General features: G+C 35.1%; 1 protein-coding gene across 1 annotated transcript in view; it reads right to left on the bottom strand.

Moving 5' to 3' along the window:
* Window positions 1-15999, bottom strand: part of LOC150105492 (activating signal cointegrator 1 complex subunit 2-like) — a 277206-nt gene that overhangs the window by 226835 nt on the left and 34372 nt on the right. The window contains exons 3-4 of the mRNA XM_090393972.1: window positions 8092-8168; window positions 4563-4643 (exon numbers count right to left, since the gene is read on the bottom strand). Coding sequence (XP_090250098.1) covers window positions 4563-4643; window positions 8092-8168 — 158 coding nt within the window. The remainder of the gene's footprint in view (window positions 1-4562; window positions 4644-8091; window positions 8169-15999) is intronic.

The raw sequence follows: 15999 nt of genomic DNA, 5'->3' as shown, positions 1-15999 counted from the left end.
CAAACCAATCCTCAGCTGCAGATATGACTTCATATCTGCAGTAAATTTGGTAAATTTTGCATTAAATTATGTTCCTTTCAAGTGTTTTTTTAAATTTAAGAATAGGAAATAGTTAGATGGGACCATGTCTGGCAAATAGAATGGGTGAGGCACACAGTAAAAGCCCAGGTTGTGTATTGTCTGTTAGATTTCATGAGCAGTGTGAGCAGGTACGTTGTCCTGCAAAAGCAGTGTGCCTTTGCCCCTCTGTTTAGTTTCCCGTGGCATTTTTCCTTCAGTACCTCCTTCAGTTCCTTCAGAGTAGTTGAATAAACTACTGCTGTACCAGGTTCACCTTTTTTTTTTTTTTTTTTTTTTGAGGTCCTTGGTGAGGATTACACAATCCATATACCAAAAGACAATGGCTTTGGAGAACCTTTATGTCTCCACTCCATTCACTGTATATTGTTTCATCTCTGGGTCATAGTGAGGAAACCATGTTTCATCAACAATACAAGACTAAAACTTTACATCTGATTTCTCAAAATGACCCAAAATCCCTTGAGATGACAGCATACATTTTCTCTTTTGGTTGACATTCAAACATTTTGGGACTTTGCTGAAAGCTTCTGCATGTCCAGATGTTGGTGGATAATGATCCCAACTATTCCCTGGATATCCTCAGATTCTATGCAATGTTTTTGGCTGGTATTTGTCAATCATCACAGATCACGGCATGCACTATATTGATATTTTCAGGCATGATCGCTGTGGAAGGTCTTCCTGACCTGGGGGCATCTGTTGTCTCAGGATGCCAGTTTTAAACCTGACCACCTAGCTGGCACCTGTTGGATATGCAGGGGACACAGTCCCCTAAAATCTCACTTAAAGTTTGGTGAATCTCAGTTACGGACTTTTCTTGCAGCACAAAAAACTTGATAACAGCCTGCACTTCTGTGTCTTTGAATTTCTTCAAAACCTCTGACGTGTCTTCTTATATATGTGAGCAGATACGAGTGGTTATCGTATCCGTCTCCAGCAAAAAGGCTGCGTGTGCGAATCCCGCCACAGGCATGGATGTTTGTGATTGTGTGTGGAAATACTAGTGGTGGTCGGTGATAGATGGCGCTGGTGTAATTGCAGTCAGTTGGTGGAGACAGAGTTGTAGAGCAGGTGCCCTCCCTCGATGAGTCTTTGGAGTCCCTGGAGATGTCAAATAATAATAATAATAATATCCTAGAAGAAAAAGAACAAATTATTACAATTTGATGAAATATGGGGGTTAAAAGGTTTTAAGATATGTTATTTCTTGTGGTTATATTAGTTGCTTTAATAATTTTTGTTCTAGGTATTTATCATAACTTTTCAGGCATAGCTGTGTATATATATATACACACACAGGTATCCCTCGATGTTACCGCGTATATCAAAGTTGCGTTAATCAAATCTAATAATCAATGGTAAAAATTACAATTCGTCCATGATCGATTACTGTATTAATAATTTGTTTTATATGGTACTCTTTTAGGAAAGATAAAAAATGAATGCAAAGTAAATGTTTAATAAATACTTGTACCTACATTATTTACTGCATTTTTTTATTAAGAGAAGTATCAAGAGTCGTTTGAACAGTTTTAGTTTTTTTCTTATCGGTATAAATTCTATGATAACAAGCTGTTAGATCCTAAATGAAAGAATCGTGGAAAGAATTCATTCATTCATTTAGGGTCTAACATATAAAAAATTGCAAACATAGAGTTGTAATTCATCAATAAACACAAAGTTGTAATTAAAAGTGAAACTTCCTCACTTTATGTAAAAATTTGTATTCTTTATTTAAGCACCTTATATTTAAGCTATTGTGATTAATTTAAGACTTCATTTTGTATGTCTTTAAAAAAGAGGGATAATGTGAATTAAATTTAAGCCTTACTTAAGCTATGTAAAATCTATTGTGAGTCATCATAAAGCTGTTAAGTATTAATTCCTGGAAGGCCTAAAGCTACACGTGTACAGCGTGATGCTGGTGGTACGCTGTACACGTGTAGCTTTAGCTAATCACGTAACCATGTATTCCATGAAAATCCGAGTATATCAGGTCATAGAAACGAAGGATAAGCCAAAGGGTGAAATTAGCCAGGATCGTGTGCAAAAAGGGGCTGAAAAAGAGGGCACTCTATAGGAGTATAAAAGGGGGTTGAGCCTGGAACACAAGGCATTCTCTTGATCTCTTGTCATATCGTTTTCCTGTTGGGTGGTTCGGAAGTTGGCGGGCAGTTTCGCGTGGGGGGGGGGGGGGTGAAGTCTGTGATGTCGGGCAGCGAGCGTTCGTAAAGAAATGAAGCTGGATTCTATGCAAAGCTGAGGGTAAAAATTCCAGTCCTAACAGAATTAAGCCGTCACTGAAAAGCCCCATCGAATTGTTCCTGAAACGCAAAGATTTTGAGTCCACCTCCGGCAGAAAGAATGAAGATAGCGTAACCCCTACGTTGGCATATAGACAGCCAACATAGATGAGAAATATCCAGACAAACACGTGGGGCAGAATGACACGGAAAACGTCGGTAAGGTGTAATTGCTCTAATTTTGTGTGAATGTTCATTAGAAGAAAGAAGATTGTTTATGATTGTGAAATTTAGAAAATTAAGGAACTCTGTGAACAGTCTCTACCTAGAAAGTTAACCTTGTTTGTAAGTAAGAAGAATTGTTTAGAAGAGATCTTTTCTAATTTGTATGTGATAGGATTAACTTGATCCGATAAGAAAAGTAGAATTTAGTATCTCAGTAACATTTGAATGGTTGTTAGCTTTGTTCTTACGAGTAATACTACTGAAGGGAATTTGCTTAACTTAATATCATTTACTTTATATCCCAATGTGTAATTACTGTGTTTAGCTTGCCTTGTAATATTTAATTAGTTTGAATGTGTTAATCTCTTAGTTTGAGTTTTATTTAGTATTGAGCATAATTAAGTGTATGAGTTTGTATTGTGTATTAGATATTCCAATAAACATGTCATATTTACCCGAAACTGAGTCATGCCTGATTATGATTCCAAATTACCACTTATAAAAATAGAACCTATTTTGGCAGGAAGGATTTAGAGAGTGAATATAAAATATAGATTTAGGTTCACAACTGCAATAATCTGAATCTATATGGCAGTAAAAACAAGATACTGTGTAGGTAATCTTCAGACTCTAGTATTGTATCCCTGAGCAAGGATCTTTTCTGCTATAGGATACTGGCTGGTGCAGCAAAATATAAATTTGCCAGTATCCGAAGAGGATACAATCCTAGATATAAAAATAAGATTAAAGTAAGAGAAGAAAGAATAAATAACGAAAGATAAATATATAACTATAGAGCAGCTGGTAGGATTTTGATAGAAGAAGGTTTAAGTAAGAAAGGATAGATTTAGGTTTAAATATAATATAAGAATAAGTAAATTAACTAATTAAGTATATAAATCATATAGTATCATCAATTTTAACAAAGCAAAATGACTCTCCAGACCTTGGCAAACAAGCAATAAAACAAAGAAAAAACACTGCAAATATAATACATGATGGTACAAATTAAGTGGATACTGAATCCAACATTTTTCATAGATGAATATACAAACTGCAAGAGTTTTGTGCTGAATATATAGAAACTAAAAGTTTCGGTGGATGCAAGCATAAGCAACCCTATGGGCAACTTGTAGTAAAGGTGAAGTAAGCTCCAGACCACTTTCCTTAGTATTTTCCATAATGTAAAGTACGTCTCCTAGAGGAGATGTATGATAAATAAGCCTTCGGCTCTCTATTTCAGTAATACATGATGGTTTATTTATTTTCAGTTACAATCTAGAAATTACTGAACAAAGAATAAAAAAAAAAAAAAAAAACTAAACCATACTATACTGACATCAGAGGTCGTGGTATCTCTCAGATACAATTTGCTGTCAAATATCACAAACCTTTATATAACATGTGTTAAACCAAACTGACAGCAAAAAAACAGTGCGGAATATCACTCATAACATATGAATGCACAGCTACTCGTGACCTCCAAGCTATAACTGGATATGTGTAAGAATATTTATATTAAAACAATTTGTTTGTATCTGTCAGATCAGCTGCGAGTTCCGCAAGATAACTACTAATTAACAGACAAGATGCACTTTGGACAAAAGTTTGTTAATCAGGTTGAAGATAGTCAGAATCATGTTAGTAGTTAGATTAGTAGTCATGACCATCTATTCTTTGGAATCTAATTTAATCTATTCTTTAAAATAGATACTTGAAATTTTATCAGTATATCTAAAATAAGGAATACTACATAAGCAGTGCACACCACAATAGGAGAGAGAGAGCACAGAATCTTTAATAACTAAAAACTTTTACTAGCTTTTATTAATATTATATATTTTAAACCACCTAGGTGTATTTTTAAACAACTAGCTATGTGTTCTGAAACACCTTTAATCAGAATGGTGATTTTGAATTCTGCTTTTACAACAACCATTAAAAATCCACACCAGTTTAATTCATGATTCATAAATGTCTGACTAGTATTAAATTTTAATATTAAAAACTTACCAAACCAGAAACTCTCTTGGCCTTTCCTTGTTTAGTTGTAACATCCAATCGTAACCTATCTAATGGTTCACTTCTTAATTCCTAAAACATAAAAGCAAAGCCTTAATCTAGAGAATCACAAACTGGCATTGCCAGAAAATTAAGACTGCAAAATTACTGGAGCTTTTCATACCATAACCAACTGGGTGTAGCCGTACATCAAAAAGAAATAAAAAGAAAACAAAAACATTTAACTAGAAGGCCTTGACACTGAAAAAAAAACTTCCTGTCTATGCCATTATAATCATATAAATAAAATTAAAACCAAATACTCTTAGATTTAATGATTTCACATTTATAATTATCAAAGTACATACAGAAGCAAAAATGTGTGTGATGATGGTCAAATTTTTTTGATGCATATAAACATTTTCATACATATTTTTTTGGTCAAAATCAAAAGCACTAGAGATGATCAATTTTAACAAAAGAATTTTTTTCCATTTAAGGCTGTACACGAGAATGCAATTACATCCATCTTATTTCATATTCAGTATTCAGTGAACATTGAATGATGTACTGGAACTGTACTTGCTATTCCAACATATTATGAATATATATAATAAAATGTAATAGTACTTGCTATTCCAACATATTATAAATATATATAATAATATGTAATAGTACTTGCTATTCCAACATATTATAAATATATATAATGAAATGTAATAGTATGCAGGACTTCAGAAATCTGCTTGCCCATACGCCTTGGGAGAGTTAGCAGATACAAGCAGAAAGTGAATTTTTAGCCTCATTTTTAAGTGCTGAAATATATTACTGCATTTTTTTTCATTTTAAAACATCATCCATTGTCAAGTTATTTGATCATGAGCAGCTGAGAATGAATTTATTAAAAGAGTTTTATTTACAACCAAGAGATAGCACATTATGTAATTAATTTAATATGTTAGTCTCTTTATACTATTAGCTCATTTCTAAAGGTTACTACAGATGAAGATACTCTCAAAGAGATATATATCTTTTACCAAAATTCAGCAAAAAGACTGAAAGAACTGGGAAATAGCAGCCACGTGTTAAAGTATTTTCATTCAATACAGTAGGTGTTTAATGGAGTGGGAGCAACAGCTACACTTGCTAACTACTGTGTTGTGGCCATGAGTTTGGAGGAAATAGTCAACGGGGAAAGGAAACTTTTTTTTGAAAAATCACGCAAACTACATAGACATTATCATAAATGTGCTAAAAGAATGAGAGAAGCTTCACACTTTGTGAAAAAACAATTTTCAGCTTCACACTTTGTGAAAAAAGGTAGTGCAAATAGTCTATGTGCATACAAGGTATTCAGCTAATGTAAGCCGAAAGTTATTTGAATGTTGAATGAATAAAGGAATAATGTTTTTTTTTTTATGTGTATTAAATAAAAATATTTGATGAAAAAATCATAAATTGCTAAAGCTGTCTCAGTATTTGATACATTTATAAACCTAGCCTGAAGATCTGGAAGATTTCCAGCAAAATATTTCAGTAAATATTTTTTTATGAAAATGAAGAAACAGTTTCATGAAAGAGAATTATAGTTCAAATTTGTAGGGAAGCATTTAAACATACCAGATCTTTCCAAAGGAACAATAAGATGTAAGAGAAGATTTCTATTTCTCTCAAAATGGGCTTGAAATTATACCCAATATAATAGATACTGGGTATAACCCACAGATACAAGACCCTTCGACACTTCTGCGCATGTCAAAAGAAGAAGAATCCATTCCAATAATAGAGTAATCAATCCATATTGTGGGATGAGTGTTTATTATTACATGTCGGAAAATTAAATGATCATTGTAGTTTTTAAAGTGTTAACTATTTTGCTTGTATAACAGTTGGAAAATTTTACGTATAAAGCACGTGATTTCGCGTGTCGGTGACCAATTCGTATGTCCTTCATTTCTTTCTCCCCTTCAGCATGAATCGACTCTTCTTGGCAGTTTGCCAATGACAGTTCTCGCTTATGTGGTTGGACATTACCAGCAAGTACTTCAGGTGAGCAAGATTTTAGTCAAATGAATATCATAAAAGGAAACTTGAGTTCATAAAGGAATTATTCTAAATGATTTGTTAATGACACATATGACCCTTCTCTACAGGATTTATTTCAGATAAGTCAGTTGCAGTGGTGTAGCTAGAGCTTTTGCCGCCCCTCTCAATACACACCACAAATACCACAAAAAGTCAAATTGATGTTTAGGGAAACAAATTAAAAACTATGTTTATTTTAGAAGTAAAACTTTAATTTCAACATTCTAAAATGTTATTTTTCGTGCTTTTCTGTTAGCAAAATCATTGATGACATTGGCAAAGTCTATTTCATAGTAATGTAGGTAATTCTTAATCAATTTTTTTAGAAATCTTCTCACTGCTAACAACACTTACAGCAATTGTGAGGAAAATTTGCAGTAGCATTACAATATTTGGAACTGAGTTCTTGAGACTGTATTTTAGAATTAGCTGCAAAAGTTCAAAGAGCAACCTGGGGCGAACCGTCCCCTCTGCAGCTACGTCTCTGGTCAGTGGATAAGAGGTATTTTGCAACCAAGAAAAGAAGATATGTGGAGGACATAAGAAGCTTCATGTACAAGTGGCAGCGTTGTACATAACCCATATAGGCATTCATTTTTTAAATTATGGAGACTACAGCCATGTTAGAAATAATTACTTTAACTTCCTGACATTTTGACATTCATATTAAGATCATCTGGAGTATACACATTTATATACAGAAACAAGCTATACTACATTTCAAACAGTATGCCAAAGAGACAATGATTTGATCAACAGTTATTGTACTGGCCTGATCTCTAGTGGAAAAAAAAAAAAAAATTAAATTGCTAGCCTGGTTGGCCCAGGTGGTAAAAGGCTGTGGATTCGAGTCCCGAATCCATGCCTGAATTACATGTGGTTTTAAATTTAAATTAACGCTGCGTATGCAACATATTTTTATGTAGTTGCTGACAGCTGGGTTTGCTTCTGAAAGAAGAAATTTTTGTAAAGAATTTAACAGCTTTCTACCATTTACCGAACACTTTCCTCAAAAATTACCAATATGGAAGTTAACCTGGGTTCACAAATAACCACGCGGCATTGGACCTGTTACTGGTTTGCTATTTAACCAATTTTAAAATTACTAAGTCAACTATCAGCTCTGACATATGCCGGTTAGTTTTACAGCTACAAGCTGTTACACATTTCATCGAACAGTACGCTGTAGCGTATCACAAAAATCCCAATAGAAAATTGAATGGTGCACATAAAACTGTTAACATTAAATCTGTGATGATAATAAAATAAGTTGTTTTGGTTGCCAATAACCGAAACTAAAACTTTACATACCATTTTAAGTATCCAATTGAAATAATAAAAACAATTTAATATTGTTATTTTTTTTTAAAGTTATCAGTTCACACTTTTACAACTTGCCCATATAATCTTCGTTATCGAATATTAAAATATATAAATACATATTTCGATAAAATACCTCATTTCCACGATTGACATGATAACGCTCCTCGCCATCAATGGCAGCAGCCATGTTGTACACAACATCTAAGCCACCTGGAAATTAGAGATTTTTTTAACGTATTTAGATTTCGAATATATAATATGCAAAACTTATACACAGTTCCAAAACTGACACTAATTTGCTCCTTGACGTCATATGATTAACACCCACGGGGAAATTCTTGTCACTAAGAAAATAAACTAAATAATAATATTAATCCGCTAACGCCTTTTATAAAAAAAAATGAACTCAGCATTCAAATAGCACTAATTCTGAAATTACCAAACTAAGACAGAGAATAATAATAAATGCATATTTGAAAATAATGATAAAAATAATTGAAAAAAACTAATAACAGTAGTAATGCAAATGGCCCACCAATGCAAATGGGCGTACTATAGAGATTAAAATTTTCTTGAAACTCAGAGCGAAGGTTGGTCGATTGGTAGTCTCTGCTACTAATGGATCAGGTAAGAAGTTAAGAAAGTTTGAGCGCAGTTAGTAGTTGGAAGGTAGCATTCGTTCGATGCTGTTGGCACCCTCGCTGAGTGTCTGGACTCCCTGGAGGTGTCATATAATAATAATTTACCTAATAACTTCTGGTAAGATGGAATTATGACCCTTTATCGGATAAAGAAATGGTTGCATTGATGATTATTGAGAACTTGGCTCGCCCTTTGTGTGCTAATGGCAGTAGGATTTATTATTATTATTATTTAAAAATGCTACTTGTTCGGTGTCAGTTTTTTGTTTTTGTTTTGACGTTTGTCGCGAGATACGTGTTTGTTGTATTTTACCTTAGGTCGTAGACACAAAGGACGCTAAGTATTATTGAGTTATTGGCTCACCCATGTTGGACTTCTGACAATGAGTTAAAAAAAAAAAACACCTACCTGTTCAGTATGGTTTTGGGACGTTTATGTTTTGCAGGGTCATTCTCATTGTAGTCTACTTTTGGATAGATTAATAAGATAGGTGGATGGCGGCATTTCACAAAGAATTTTACAGCCTTTTCTCATAGAAAAATTTTGAACACAGGGATGCCGGCTTTTCGGTGAAGCTGTACATGTCTTACAAACCATGGTTCGTTGAATGCTATTCATAAACATTTGTTTTGGATTATCTGTAGTGTGTGTGCTAACGTTTGGATCCAGGCGGGTGAGGCATACGTCAGAACTGGCCTAATCAGCATGTTGTATTGGAGTAGTTTAGGTTCCATGCTCACCCAGGTATGCTGGTTGAGTAATGGATATCCTATTGACTATTTGCTTTTGAGCAAACATGATCAATATGCGTCGTGAAGCGAAGTCATTTATCTAATTTTACCTCTAAGTATATAGCAATTAGCTACATAATGGGGGTGCTAAACATTACATTCGCCGTTCGGAGATACTAGTCTTTTGTGAATACCACTGCTGCTATTATCTGGGTTGTCATCAATTCGCCATTTTTTGAACCTTTCCAGTTCTGAAATTGCGTTTTGTAGTTTTCGAATTGCTAATCTAGGTCGAAGAGAGCATGCAGTACAAGTAATGTATAGAGCCGCTGTGAAGGCAAATGTGTGTGAGATGTCAGCCACAAACAGTAGATATCAAAGAGCAGAGATAATAATATGATGCCTCTGGGCTGTGATTTTGCGTTCAGACGATCTGATTCCCTATAGTCTCACTCGGAGTTTGGGACCGCTGATATAAGATTTGGTAAGTTTGACCAGTCGTAATGCTTCAAGGAAAGTTTGAATGTTGCCATATTTTCTCAAATGCTTTCACAACGTCCAAGGAGATTACCCCTGTCTGCGGCTTCCCGTTGTATCCTATGCTGATGTTTATCACGAGCACTGACCACTGAGCTTCTTGTTCACTGGAGTGGTTCTCCCAGAATGCAAATTGCTCATTATGGATGAGATTTAGTTATATAATGACTTTCTGCAGTCTTGTTAGTGTTATCATCTGAGCTATTTTTGGCATTCTTGTTCACGTCAATTTTGTCCCCAGTATCTGGAAGAAATTGGCAATGCAAGGATTAATTTTTCCAGCGCACATATTGGTTATTTTACTGTTCCTTTTTGTAATCGGATTTGTTTCCAGTTGCCGTTAAAAGGCCGTCTTGTGTAATTGCTTCTGAATGTAATTATTTCTGAATGCAGACCTTAACCAATTTTTCCAAAATTGGTTTTCGTAGTTTTCCAATTGCTAATCTAGGTCGAAGAGAGCATGCAGTACAGGTAATGTATAGAGCCGCTGCGAAGGCAAATGAGTGTGAGATGTCAGCCACAAGCAGTAGATATCAAAGAGCAGAGATAATAATATGAAGCCTCTGGGCTGTATTCAGAAATGGATTGACAGTGAATCTCTACTTTGTAATGAACAACATGGGTTTACTAAGGGAAGGTCATGTTTTAGCAATTTGCTCACATTCTATAACAATGTTAGCATTGAACTAGACAAGGGGGAATGGATACAGCATGATACTTTTGGATTTTGCTAAGGCTTTGGATGGAATACAGCATGGCAGACTGCTGCATAAATTGGAGAAAATGGGCTTGGGTTATATAATATTGGCATGGATAAGAGGATGGCTAACTGACAGATATCAAAAAGTGGTATACGGAGGATCTGAGTCTGCAAGGTTTAAGGTAACAAGTGGTGTACCACAAGTATCAGTACACTGTTATTCAATCTGTACATTAATGATATTGGGAAGGATCTGACAAGCGACATACAGTTATTTACTGATGATGCAAAGATACGTAAGGTAATCAGGAATGCTGCTGATATGCAGTCTTTGCAGAATGGTTTGAATAGGCTGGAATTGTGGGCATGGGAAAATGGATGTCAGTTCAATGTCAGTAAATGTAAAGTCATTCACTTTGACAAGATTGGATATCCAATGTCGTATTATATTGGTGGAATTAGGCTAGAAGAAACTGATTGAAGTGTTAATAGGTAGGAAGTTGAAGTTTAAAGGCCATGTGGCAAAGATTGCATATACAACTCAAAAGATAATTGCAATGCTGAAACAAACATTCACATGTAAAGATAAGGATGTTATTTTGACTCTTTACAAGGCCTTGATAAGACCTCACTTGGACTGTTGTGCGCAGGTCTGGTCTCCTGGTTTCCTTTGTGATTCTGGTATATTGGAGAGAGTACAAAGGAGAGTTAAAAATTATATCAGAATTGTGGAATACTGATTATGAAGAAAGGTTGAGAATTTGTAGACTGCAGACGATAGCAAACATGAGAAAGAGGGGTGATATGATTGAGACTTACAAACTTCTGAAAGTGTCATACAGGATTTCACTTGACGGAATTTTTCAATTTATGGAGGGCAAGGAAAGAACGAGAGGGCATCCTTGAAAGCTGAGAATGAAGGCTATCAAGAAGGGTGTGAGGGCTAGATTTTTCTCTCAGATGGTGGTGCATGATTGGAATGGATTGCCATTGGATGTTGTGAGTGCAAGCAGTGTCAATGAATTCAAGAATAAGTATGATAGCTGGTATGTAGTAGTATGTGGCCTCCCTCGATGAGTCTCTGACTTCCTGGAGATCTCTGTTAATAATAATAATATATATATATATTTTAAATTTTTAAAAAATTCAGCACTAAGTGCTGCATATGCGATTCATTTTCTACATTGCATTTCAATTAAAATTTTGATAATAATACTTTTTTGCATCTATATTTACAACACATGTTCTTCTAATTGAAGATTTCACGGAAGTTTTGAATATTTATTTATTTTTAATAATGTAATAACATTTTATTAATCATCTTACAGAGCATTTACATATTTACATACATTTGCATATTACATATATATTTTTTACAGTGAATTTCATACAAATTTTTCCGTTTTTTGTATTCTAATAATAATATATATTTTTTTATTGCTAAAATATTTATACATACAATAAACATCTTGTGTGACATTGTACCTTATAATTTTACAGAGTTCAGCACTAAGTGCTGCAATTCCTACATTGGATTTCAATTAAAATTTTTAATAATACTTTTTTGCCTTTATATTATGTATTTACAACACATGGTCTTCTACAGGGTGTTCGGGATAAATTTGACATATTTATAATTAATTATATTTTTCCGTAAGTTACATGTATTAACACACACTTCTCTTCATTTAAAAGTTTGGACCCTTCTTCATTCACATACAAGATGTCAGAAAGGATGGATAGCTGGAACCCACCTGAATCATGGAAGAGAATAACTTGTATCATGATGATTCGTGCCCGCCATCAAAATAAGGATATTACGACTGCTGCCCAATGCTCCCTGAATACAGTAAAAACAATCAGGCATGAACTAGAGACTTGCAATGGTGACTACGAGGATGTAGCAAGAAGAAAGATCCCTAGCAGACGATCTGATTGCGTTCGTACAGCAGAATTCCTCGCAAATCTGCAGGAACAGGTGTTGAAGAACCCGGGCATTGGAATTCGGGCTTTGTTCGTGGAGTTGCTAACTGTAGTCAAGCCCTGGATAACAAGGGTAGCCAATGGTAGGCCGTATGTATGGCAGCAGGATTCGGCCCCTTGCCACACCTCTGGGAAAAGTCAAAAATGGTTGTCTGAAAATTTCTACGACTTCACCAGTCCAAATGTTTGGCCTCCAAACTCCCCAGACCTTAACCCCATGGATTATTTTGTATGGGGCGCAGTTGAAAAAGACACCAATCGCACTTCCAGTAATACAAAAGCCCAGTTAATGGATAAAATTAAAACAGTTTTTGCGGCCCTTCCCAGGGAGACTGTAGCATCAGCTTGTTCGAGGTTCCGAAGCAGAATTGAAGCTGTGATCGATGCTAATGGTGGTTATTTTGAGTAAATCTTGTTGATAGTATTGTAATTAACTCTGCCTGTAATGTTTTTTTGTCAATTCATTAAATTTAATAGATACAAAGAAGATTTTCTTTTTCCTTACGAAACTGTCAAATTTATCCCGAACACCCTGTAATATTAACAATGAAGATTAAACAGAATTTTTTGTATAATTTATTTTATTTTATTATTTTTTTTTAAAGTTTGAGAAAGAGTGATTATACATACAAATTTCTGCATTTGCTTATAAGGATTACTTGTAGATGAGTGAGGCAAGTTAACCCCACCTACTTCGAAGCTTGGGTTAGCTTTTATGAAGAGAGTGGGATTTAGCCTTCACTATTTGTGTTGTTGCTACTGTTTATGTATGGGATGTAGGCATTGGATGCTAGTGATTTGTGATGTGTATATTAGTGTTAATGGTTTCTTAACTTTGTTGGTATATTTTCCAGAGTTCGTTTTTTAATGTTCTGTAGTTTTCTACGTGTTTTAACTTTCTTGGTAGGTTGTTGAGTTGCGTGGGTATCTGATGTGATCTCACAAAAGAACCGTATGAGTTGTTGAAGGGTGTGGGGATGTAGAGAGTTGTTGTAGGTCGTATTATATGACATGTGTCTTTGTTGTTTCGATAGATGATGTTGAAGTAATTCCTTGTTAATGTCATGTAGTGTTTCAGGTTTTTAATGCTCAGAATTCTGTGTATCGCCATGTGCTTGTCGGATATTGGTTGTTGGATGTAAAGTGTCCAGATCACTGTTGACACGATTTTCCTGTGTAGTGTTTCTAATTTTGTTAGGTGGCTGTTTGATGTATTTGTATAGACTGTTATTCCGTATCTGAGTAGGGATTCGCAGATACCGTGATATAGGAGTTTCTTTATGTTGAGTGGAATAATGTCTTTAACTTGGAAGAGTTTTGCTGCGATGATCCGGAGTTTGGTGTATGTAGGTATTCTATATGTTTTGTCCATTTAAGGTGGGGATCCATACAGAGACCAAGGTATTTTGCATGTGTTACAGGTTATATTTCGGAACATTGGCAATATTTTTGTTGTTAATGCAGCGGTATGTGTGACAATGTATCGATAGTGATGCAGGGCGTATGATTCTTGGGTTGTGTATTATCAACATCTGTGTTTTGGTCGCGTTGATTAGAATTGCGTTTTGGTGGAAGTATGTTGTGATTTCGTTTAGGTCTTGTTGTGCTTTACAGAGAGCTGTGTTAATGTCTGTGTGGATTGCTAGTAGTGCTGTGTCATCTGCGTATTTAAATATTTGACTTCTTATGGATATGTTATGAACATCGTTGATGTATATGTTGAATAGAGTGGGTGATAATATGGCACCTTGAGGTACACCGTGCTTTACTTGCATACTCCGACTGTGACATGTACCTATTTTTGTTACTTGTGTTCTGTTTGAGAGGTAGTTCTTGAACCATGTATGCAGTGTTCCTCTTATACCTACTGAGTATAGTTTGGTGAGTAGTATGTCATGTTCAAGTATGTCAAATGCTTTGGTTAGGTCCAGCAATATAAGGACGGCGTGCTTGTTTTTGTCGAGAGCTTTGTTTATTGTGTTGGCGATGTCTTCTAATAAAGTAATGGTGCTTTTTGGTTTCTGAAAGCTGTACTGGTTTTGTGAGATGATGTTGTACTTCTGTGTTATTTTTTCTAGAATTTTTGAGATGACTGGTAGTGTTGCTATTGGTCTGTAGTTCTGAGTATCGTTTCTTTTGCCGTGTTTGTATATTTTGCAGTTTTTAGTTGTTGTGGAATAATGCCTGTGTCGAATATTATATTCACGAGTTTCAAAAGTATTGGATTTATTTGTTCAAAGTGTGTTATAAGGTGTGTGAGTCTTATTTTCTGTTATTTAATAATAATAATAATTTTTTTTTTTCTTCTTCGCCTATTATTGTTTTTTGTCGCTTTTCTTCTGTGGGACATTACATTGATATTGTCTTGGTGTGCAGGTTTAGAGCGGTGAAGTAATGGTCTGCTACTTTGCACTTTATGACTGATGCAGAGTAAGAGTTTGGTGGTTCTCGGACGTTTATATGATCTAGACAGGAGGCAGTTATAGTATTTACGAATATTTCTTCTCTAGTACATGATGTTATTGTTGGTATTAGATTATACATGGATAGCGTGTCTAGGTATTGTACAGTGTTGTTCTGGTTTTCGTTTGCAATATTTATGTTTATGTCGCCAATTATCATTAGGTATTCGGTTGAGCATATTTCTTGGCGTGAAAGCCAGCAATTGAGTACGTGCAAGATTTTTATCATGTTGAGGTTTGGTGGCCTGTAAATAGCATTTAGTATTATGGGGTGCTGTCTATTGGTGGTATTAGTGATTTCGAGGCAAAGGGTTTCAGCATGCTCAAACTGATAGGCCGTTTCTTTTGCTATTAATTTTTGTTTGATAAATATTAATATTCCACCAGTTTTACTTTTTTTTTGTGCAGATAGGGTTGGATTTAGACATGGCATGTTTGTATCTTTGTGTTCTTGTAGTGATGGTTTTTTGAGAGGGGCTTTGTCATAGGTTTGTGTGTGTGTGTGTGTGTGTGTGTGTGTGTGTGTGTGTGTGTGTGTGTGTGTGTGTGTGTGTGTGTGTGTGTGTGTGTGTGTGTGTGTGCGTGCGTGCGTGCGTGGGGGGGAGAAACAGGAGTTGCTCTAATTTTCATTCTCGCTATAATATTTATATAGCGCCTGTTTCAGCTCTCTGTATGTTCCTAGGTTTCTGTTGTCGAACGGCAGTTTGTTTATCATGTCAGGTACATAAAAGTTTCGGGTGGCTTTGCTGTACTGATTGTTGTATTTATATGTTATGTAGTTTGTTGACTGTGGTCTTGTTATTTGATATGTTGTTCTGGTTACTCTATATGTTGGGTTGTAGTAATGTTTTAACATGACTGTGTAGTGGCATAAGTGTTTCACCTTAAATATTTTGTGTTTTGTCCGTGCTTCCTGCGTAAGAGTGGGTTGTTCCCAGAATATCAGTTTTACCATTTTATCTTGCAACCAGCCTGTTAAGTCTGTA

The sequence above is a fragment of the Typopeltis vanoorti genome, chromosome 6 (assembly GCF_054136105.1).
Source record: "Typopeltis vanoorti isolate ZY-2024b chromosome 6, IOZ_Tvanoo_1.0, whole genome shotgun sequence".
Taxonomy (NCBI): domain Eukaryota; kingdom Metazoa; phylum Arthropoda; class Arachnida; order Uropygi; family Thelyphonidae; genus Typopeltis; species Typopeltis vanoorti.
This window is presented reverse-complemented; position numbering and strand designations above follow the sequence as displayed.